The following is a 9,693-nucleotide window of genomic DNA, read 5'->3' as shown; positions in this document are numbered from 1 at the left end:
GAGTTAGACAATGAAGGTAATAACTCAGTAAGAAACCAGTAGATGTACGGCACAAAAACAGACACTTAGATCAATAGAATAGAATAGAGAACCCAGAAATGGACTCACAAACATATGCCCAACTAAGCTTTGACAAAGCAGGCAAGAATATCCAATGGAATAAAGGCAGTCTTTTCAGCAAGTGGTGCTGGGAAAACTGGACAGTGGCATGCAGAAAAGTGAACCTAGATGACTTTCTTACACCATACACAAAAAATAAACTCAAAATGGATGAAAGACCTTAATGTAAGATAGGAAGCCATCAAAATTCTCAAGGACAAAGCAGGCAAAAACCTCTTTGATCTTGACCGCAGCAACTTCTTACTCAACACGTCTCTTGAGACAAGGGAAACAAAAGCAAAAATGAAGTATTGGGACCTCATCAGAATAAAAACTTCTGCACAGCGAAGAAACAATCAGCAAAATTAAAAGGTAACCGACAGAATGGGAGAAGATATTTGCAAATGACATATCAGATAAAGGGTTATTATCCAAAACCTATAAAGAACTTATCAAACTCAACACCCAAAGAACAAATAATCCAGTGAAGAAATGGGCAAAAGACATGAATAGACACTTCTCTAAAGAAGACATCCAGATAGCCAATCAACACATGAAAATATGCTCAACATCACTCATCTTCAGGGAAATACACATCAAAATCACAATGAGATACCACCTCACACCTGTCAGAATGGCTAACATTAACAACTCAGGCAACAACAGATGTTGGCGAGGATGTAGAGAGAGGATCTCTTTTGCCCTGCTGGTGGGAATGCAAACTGGTGCTGCCACTCTGGAAAACAGTATGGAGGTTCCTCAAAAAATTAAAAATAGAACTACCCTATGACCCAGCAATTGCACTACTAGGTATTTATCCAAGGAATACAGGTATGCTATTTTGAAGGGACACATGCAACCCAACGTTTATAGCAGCACAATCCGCAATAGCCAAAGTATGGAAAGAGCCCAAATGTCCATCAATGGATGAATGGATAAAGAAGATGTGGTACACATACACACACACACACACACACACACACACACACACACACACAATGGAGTATTACTTGACAATCAAAAAGAATGAAATCTTGCCATTTGCAACTACGTGGATGGAACTGGAGGGTATTATGCTAAGCAAAATTAGTCAGAGAAAGACAAATATCCTATGACTTCACTCATATGAGGATTTTAAGAGACAAAAGAAATGAACATAAGGGAAGTGAAGCAAAAATAATATAAAAACAGGGAGGAGGACAAAACATAAGAGACTCTTAGATATGGAGAACAAACAGAGGGTTACTGGAGGGGTTCTGGGAGGGGGGAATAGGCTAAATAGGTAAGGGGCATTAAGGAATCTACACCTGAAATCACTGTTGCACCATATGCTAACAAACTTGGATGTGAATTAAAATAATAATAATAAATCAATTAAAAAAAGAAATTAGTAGATGTAGTGTGCTCATTACATATTAAATGAATAAATGCAATTTCCTACAACAAGCATGTACTAACAAGTACTTTTTTTTTAAATTTTTAACATTTATTCATTTTTGAGAGCGAGAAAGACAGAGTATGAGTAGGAGACAAAGAATCTGAAGCAGGCTCCAGGCTCCGAGCTCCGAGCTGTCAGCGCAAAGCCCAACACAGGGCTTGAATTCACAGACCACAAGATCATGACCTGAGCTGAAGTCGGACCCTTAACCAACTGAGCCACCCAGGGGCCCCAACAAGTGCTTTTTTGTTTAGCAAGTAGAGCGTGCTAAAACAATTTCCCTCAACAAATATGTTTAAAAAAAAAGTTTGCAGTAATCATATCATAATCTTGTCATCTAAAGTAGGTTCTCTTGGAGGCAAATATAAAACTTATGTAGTCAGTAGTAGAGCTTTCTCTTTATTAATGGAGGCATTAGACAGAAACCCAAATTCATTATAATAAGACACAGTGTGTGTTTGTCAGAGTTTAAGTAAACCAGATTTATTACATGGTTTTAGAAGCTTATAAAATAATTGGGGAGGTTGAAGAAATAAATTTTAGGTAAATTTCTGGGAATGACTCCCACAGCAACACTGCAGGTCTATTCCATCAAAGGTCAAAGGTGCTATGATTCCTGCAATAGATTTGAAGCTGCCTTCTAGATAACAGTTGGGGGCTTCTGAACCATGTTGCCTCTGTGGTGAACTGCATCACTTGAATCACGAAAGTTAATCCTGCATGAATACATCTATCAGTGGAACCTACCCAGAAGCCCAGCCACAAGAATATGGGAGATTTGGTGTTTAGCTTTCCATCTTGTAGTATAGAAAGGCACAGCAGAAGAAGGCTGGAAACGATGTTAAGTGAGCCACTCCACAGTATCTACCACATATAGTATGCATTGATTGAACTCAGACTACACTGGCATCCCATCTGGCTAACGCTTCTCTTTTTAACGCTTCTCTTTTTAATGCCTTTAGGTAAATGGTATGTAATATTTTTAAGCGCTTCTTCAGAAAAACATAGGCATTGATTTCTCAAAAGCATGTATAAGAATGTTCATTCCTTTAAGATTTCTCATTAAATACCCTTGTTACTTGTGATTTATGGTATCAACAAAGTTTTGACCAAAATTGAATGAAAGTTTGGGGGCTTTTATATATATATATATATATATATATATATATATATATATATATATATTTTTTTTTTTTTTTTTTTTTTTTTTTTTTTACATATGCCTCCATGTGCTTGTGTGCAAGTTTTTAAGGTTATAGGAATATAACCTACAGGGTCCTAGTGCATATGCATTGTCAATTTTATGTGATATTCCCCAGTTGCTCTCCAAACATCAGTATATTCACATTCTCAAGAACAAACGAGTACCCACTTCCCTATATCTGCATCACTTGTTCTCCTACTTACTATTCTCTTCCTTTGGATCTTTATTAGCTGTATAATGGATATTCTGATTTTGTTCTTCATGTTTCTTCACTTCATTTGTATTTTCCATCTCTTTGTCAAACTGTGCTATAGTGTGTGTCTGTATTGTTTCACTAAAAGTTTCATCAAGTGCATCTCCTGAGGCTCCAAGAACATGAGTAGTTACCAGCTAGAAGCCTGGTTGTATCAGAGCAATAGACTAGGCAGAAGTCTGCCTAGAGTCAAAGTTCCCTTTGTATTGTTACTACATATTTGAATTTGAACTGAATCACAGAGCCTATAGTCAGACCTCATCAGGACCTGCTATTTATCTGTCTATGGAGATGTAGGACTGGAAGCGTTTGCAGATGCCCAAGTGATGTTAAGGCTTCAGTGACTGAGGACAATGAGAGATAAAAGTCAGTGTCATAATGCAAAGATAGCCAAGAAGCCTCCTACATCACCGTGAGATCTCTGATATTTCATCTTCCTAGGATTCAGTTCCCTCAGTGGTATAATAGATTTGGGGGTGAAGAAGGCAAATCTCCTAACATTTTGTTCTTTGTCAAGCCAAGGGCACTAAGACAGAATAAACATTGTCGATTTTGGAGCAGTTTGGGCGCTGATGATGCGTAATAAGAAATTAAGAATATGTAATGATTAATATCTAAAGAGGTACATCTAGAAGGCTAAGTAAATGTATTCATATAACCGTACTTGTGTGCGTCTGTAGTTACAGCTGATTCCCGTTGCAGAATAGCTTGTAATAAATGTTAACGGCAGAGTTATGAATAATACTGCCTCTGCTCTTCATTATTGTGCCTAAGCCCTTTTAATAGCCTCCTAACTGCTCTCCTGCCTAACTTAAATCCATTTTTCACACTGCAGTTAAAACTCGATAGATCTACAATGAAATCCAACTTGATCCAATGAGCAGAACCAGCTTGTGTACCGCCAAATAAGAGAATCCCCAGATGCTAGCGCTCGTCCAGGATGACCTTTGGTTTCCTCTACCCGGTGGGAAGGTTGAAAGGCTGTGCGACCGCAAGCTCCTCCGAGAGAGACGCCTGCCTCCTCCTAGGGGTCGGCCCAGAGGGAACCGGAAGAAACCCGAAAAATCGCCAGAATCCTAGAGGGAAGGAAGCGCGGAGCGAGAGACGCGCCGGGCGATGACGCACTTCTGGCGCGCCTCCTGCCCTATGCCAGCAGTCCGCCGGCAGCCGCCGGCCGCGGAAGGTGAGTGCGGAACGAGCGCCTTCTGTCCCGCGCCCCAGGCTGGCTGCTCCTAGATTCCCGAGGCCTCTGGGGGAGGCCTACCTGGAATGGAGTCGGGTGATGGCGTGGCTCCCGAGGGGAACGAGGCGGTCTGCGAGCTGTCCCACCCTTCCCCGCACTCCCTTCACTCGTCGCCGCGACCGCATAAGGAAATGGGGGTTGAGGGTGTGGGCCGCCAGTGGAAAATGTAGCCCCCTCGGATGACCCACATGCTACAGTTCTAGTCCGTTACCCCACTGAGCGCTTATTAAGTGCAGTGTAGTTCAGGTTCCGGGGATGCAGCAATCAGTGAGACAGCCGCAGGGAACTTTCAGCCCAATGGGGAAGTGGATATTAATAAATTCTGATCATACCTCTGCCCCTGGTCATAATGACCCCATTGATTTTGGGCAGAAGCACGTTCCGAATATTCACTGGCCCTCTTGGCTTGGCGTCCCGCAGCTTCTTCATCCTCGGTCTTGCAGCCCACTCCCCTTCCCCTGTTACAGGCTCCTTGGCCTTGTAAAACGTGGTTCTTTCGTTCAGTATGTTCCCCAGCCCCCGCCGCCGCTGTTGTGGGCTAGTTAATTCCACTTCTCAAGTCTTCCTCGGTTAGGGCATTCCCCCTGCTTTCAGTAGCACTGTTGACATCATCATGGGGTTGCAGACCACCATATATACCTTAGCACTTAACACAGTTGTAACCTCACACTTATTTTAGTGCAAGTCACACGAGAACAAGAAGTTTCTTTCCTGTGTTTGAATCCCTAGTGCTAACCAAATTCCCGTGCACAGAGTATACCTCAGTAAACATTGACTGAGAGGGCAAGCAAATATATTTGTAATTGCAGTGTAAGATACTTGATGTAAGAAAAGGATACATGTCCAGCAGATCTGACTTAATTTGGATCTTCCAGGATATGACTTTCCAATTGAGATCTGAAGCTGTGAAAAGGAGTTGTTAACAGGTTAGAAAGGGGGCAAGTCGGGAAAGGCTATTAGAGGCAGGGGGAACAGCATATGCTAGGACATATTTGGGACCCATTCAGCCATTTAATACTTGTGTTATGACATTTCTTTTAATTAAAAAACTAATTCTAGTTAAAAAATTAGGGAAATAAAGTGGCAGAAAGAAAAAATAAAAAATCATCAATAAGACTACCATTCAGAGATACTGTTTTAAAATTTTATCTGTTGAATGGTTTTGTTGATATAAGTACATATGTATGATTTTTACACACTTGAAAGTTGAAATATGAAATTTTTTCACCTGCATTTGAATATTTTCCTATGTTGTGAAATATTCTACAGCATGATTTGTGGGGTTTTTTGTTTTTTTGTTTTTTTTAATTTTAGAGTGCAAGCAAGGGAGAGGCAAGCAAGAGAGAGTAGAGAAAATCTTATGCAGGCTCCATGCCCAGCGTGGAGCCAGACATGGGGCTTGATCCTATGACACTAGGATCATGACCTGAGTGGAAATCGAGTAGGACACTCAACCAACTGAGACTCCCAGGCACCCCACCACAGCGTGATTTTTTTTTTTTATTATTTTTTTTTTTTTAATTTTTTTTTTCAACGTTTATTTATTTTTGGGACAGAGAGAGACAGAGCATGAACGGGGGAGGGGCAGAGAGAGAGGGAGACACAGAATCGGAAACAGGCTCCAGGCTCTGAGCCATCAGCCCAGAGCCCGACGCGGGGCTCGAACTCACGGACCGCGAGATCGTGACCTGGCTGAAGTCGGACGCTTAACCGACTGCGCCACCCAGGCGCCCCGGTTTTTAATGACTACTTTGTTGTTTCTGATTTGTACCAAATTGTTGGATATTTAACTTTGTACCTTTTTCATATAAGAAATAACTGTGGTGTAAAAAAAAAAAAAGAAAAGAAATAACTGTGGTGAATGCTTATGAGCAGAAATCTTTGGACACATCTCAGATAAATTCCTCAAGTTGGAACTTTTAAAAATTGGGTTTAGGGGCGCTTGGGTGGCTAAGTCAGTTGAGTGTCCAACTTTGGCTAGGGTTGTGATTGCGCGGTTTGTGAGTTCAAGCCGCATCTGTGCTGACAGCTCAGGGCCTAGACCCTAGTGTGGATTCTGTGTCTCCCTCTCTGCCCCTTCCGTGCTCCTGCTCTGTGTGTCTCTCTATAAAAAATAAATAAACATTGAAAAAAATTGGTTTTAATATTTAACTACCTAGGGGCACCTGGGTGGCTCAGTCGGTTAATCCTCTGACTTTGGCTCAGGTTGTGATCTCACGGTTCATGGGTTTGAGCCCGGCATCAGGTTCTGTGCTGACAGCTCAGAGCCTGGAGCCTGCTTGGGGTTCTGTGTCTCCCTCTCTCTCTGCCCCTCCCCTGCTCACACTCTGTCTCTCTCAAAACTGAACAAATGTTAAAAAAATTTTTTAATAAAAATAAAATAAATAAAATTGAACTACCTAAGCAAATTTAAATAGTAGTACATGTGTGTGGTAAGAAAAAGAATTACCTGGGGTGCCTGGGTGGCTCAGTCAGTTTAGTGACTTTTTTTTTTTTTTTTTAACGTTTTTTATTTATTTTTGGGACAGAGAGAGACAGAGCATGGACGGGGGAGGGGCAGAGAGAGAGGGAGACACAGAATCGGAAACAGGCTCCAGCCTCCGAGCCATCAGCCCAGAGCCTGACGCTGGGCTCGAACTCACGGACCGCGAGATCGTGACCTGGCTGAAGTCGGACGCTGAAGCGACTGCGCCACCCAGGCGCCCCGAGTGACTCTTGATTTTGGCCTAGGTCATGGTCCTAGGGTTGTGGGATTGGGCACCAAGCGGGGTGTGGAATCTGCTTAAGATTCTCTCCCTCTCTCTCTCTCTCTCTCTCTCTCTCTGTCTCTCCCCTTGACCCGCTCATACTCTCTCTCTCTTTCTAAAATTAGAAAAACAAAACAAAAACAAAAAAACAACCAAGTATGGCTCTTGAAATTTGGCAAACTTGGCATAAAATCCAAGTTTGACCATCTATTCTTTGTGTGAACTTAGTGAAGTGCCTTAATCTTTTAGCTTCTGTTTACTCATCTGTTTGGAGAGGTCGGTGGGTGGGGAATGACCCAAAAACCTAAATCTCATTTAAAAGAATATTGTGAGCTTAAATGAGAAGATGTGTATAAAGCATTTAAGCATGGTGCTGAGCATGTACAAGCTCTTAATGAAAGGAAGCTATAACTAAATATGTATCTTAGTTTGTAGGAAGGTCAGCGTTTACAAAAAGTTTAGTATTGATTGTTTCCATCCAGGATCATGTTTTGCCTTTTCATTTATGCTTCTCAGTAATATTTTTTATTTTCTTTACATGAATTTGTTATGTTTCTCATATTAAAAAATTTTTTTTTAATGTTTAATTTATTTTTGAGACAGAGACAGAGCATGAGCAGGGGAGGGGCTGAGAGAGAGACAGAATCTGAGGCAGGCTCCAGGCTCTTAGCTGTCAGCACAGAGCCTGATGTGGGGCTTGAACTCATGAGCTGTGAGATCATGACCTGAGCCACCCAGGTGCCCTTGTAATGTAATGTTTTTTATTAAGTTTATTCTTGGCTTTTTTTTTTTTAAATTTATTTAGAGAGATAGAGCACAAGCTGGGGATGGGCAGAGAGAGAGAATGAGTGGGAGAATCCCAAGCAGGCTCCTTGCGGTCAGTATACAGAACTCAAAGCTGGGCTCAAACTCACAAAACCATGAGATCATGATTTGAGCTGAAATCAAGAGTCAGATGCTTAACTGAGCCACCCATGTGCTCCCTTGGCTTTTTTTTTTTTTTTTAAGGTTTGATTTGTTTTGCTTTTGTTTGTATGTATTTTTGCCCCACTGTATTGTTTTACCTAGGAAAGATAACACTACCTAGTGGTTATGAATACAGCTCTTGTGGCCTAAGATAATTACTGAAACCCTCTAAGTCTCATTTATTTTTTTTTTGCCAAAATGAGGACAATAGTTTTACATATCTGCTAGTACTATAATGAATGGAAAGTGCTGAGCTCTGAAGCTGTCACATTGCAAGGTAGAGTGAATGTCAGTTGTTATTAGCAGCTAATGCAGGCTTGCAAGTTTAAAGGAAAGTCACTGCCTGGGTCAATCTCACTCTTGGTTCTCTTCTTCTTCCCTCAGCCCCCACCTTTCATTGAGAGGGAGCTCAGGTGATGGCAGCCATGCGCCTGAAGGCCTGGCACCAGGTGAGCTGAGATTCCCTCAGATCCTTCAAGAAATCTTATTTCAGTGAAATGAGAGATAAGAGGGTCAATTCTGGCAAAAGCGTTAGAGCCAAAGCAGATGCCCCTGTTCATCCTCACAGTGGGACTGGATGCTCGGGGAGAGAGCTGATGATGACAGACTGAGACTCCAGGGTGCAGGAAACAATGGCTGGAGATGGCTAGAGAGAGTAGGAATCAGAAGTACAGCCTCATGCACTGCCAGGATCTCTGCTGAGCTGGAGGGCCCCCAGGTTCAGTAGGGACCCCCACAGAGGGATCCGTGAGATATGGGACTCAAGCTGATGGTGGAGATATCCAGTGTTTGGTGGGAGTGTTCAAGATTAACAAGGTTGCAAGGTTCTTGGGAGGCAGGACCAGAGGGATGGTAAGAGGAAGAAAAGAAGGGGGCCTATACCATTTGTCTTCCAAAAAGAGAGCGAAGTTGGGGGTTCAGGATCAGTGACGAAAGAATTGGTTCAGGAAGGGCACGTGAATGTCTATCTCTCTCTCTTTTTTTTTTTTTTTTTTAAATGAATGTCTGTCTTGAGAGTCAGTTGAGGGAAGCAGCATGCTGCAATATGAAACGTGGTACTAGGTGATAGGAAATTTCAAAGTAATTTCCCCATCAGCCCTCCAGGGCATTGTAACTTTGAGCTAATCACTTGACCTCTTTGTGCCTCAGCTGACCTCATCTGTCAGATGGCAGGAATGCTATTCATTCCAGGTTAGGGAAAAAGATTCTGCCAGGTGCCTTTCAGCTCTGCAGCTTGGTGGGTTGTTGAGTGCTGCTTGATGGGCTCTGTCTTCTTGGGACTTCTCTATGTCACATCTCAGCATCTGTGATCTTATCCCAAGTACCGTTCCCAGATCATCCATTGTCTGTGGGTTCCTTTTGGCTAATATCGCTTTGCCTGGAAGCCTAATCTCAACACATCAAAGCACAACTCATTGTATCCCTTGCCCCTCCCATTCCTCCTGCACTTCTGCCAATTGCTAGTATCCGCATGCCACCATCCCTGGTCACCATTTTTAGATTTTTAGTCATTATTGACTGTTCAGTCTCCTTTGTCACCTTGTCCATTCAATCCAAATCCTGTTTTTCCTGTCTTAGCAACCATTTTTCTCTTCTTTGTATGGTTCTCCTGATTTTATCATCCCCTTCCTGGATATTGTCAGCAGAGCCTGTCAATAGTTTCCTTTGTCTTGTCTTGGGCTTTCTTGTCATCTGACATTTATTGCCTATAGAGCTCAGGCTCAGGTTCTTGAATTTGAGTTT

The 9,693-nt window shown here is 42.2% G+C and overlaps 1 protein-coding gene across 1 annotated transcript in view; it reads left to right on the top strand.

The window, feature by feature from the left end:
• The first annotated feature begins 4,115 nt into the window (after nucleotides 1-4,115).
• The window catches only part of LOC115502622 (zinc finger protein 19-like), a 12,192-nt gene continuing 6,614 nt past the window's right edge, over nucleotides 4,116-9,693 (top strand). Inside the window, 2 exon segments of the mRNA XM_030298188.1 lie at nucleotides 4,116-4,177; nucleotides 8,335-8,399. Of these exon segments, the coding sequence (XP_030154048.1) occupies nucleotides 8,367-8,399 (33 nt within the window). The 5' untranslated portion in view covers nucleotides 4,116-4,177; nucleotides 8,335-8,366.

Source organism: Lynx canadensis, chromosome E2 (genome assembly GCF_007474595.2).
Source record: "Lynx canadensis isolate LIC74 chromosome E2, mLynCan4.pri.v2, whole genome shotgun sequence".
Taxonomy (NCBI): domain Eukaryota; kingdom Metazoa; phylum Chordata; class Mammalia; order Carnivora; family Felidae; genus Lynx; species Lynx canadensis.
Note: the sequence above shows the minus strand (reverse complement) of the source record. Positions and strands in the feature narration are given on the sequence as shown.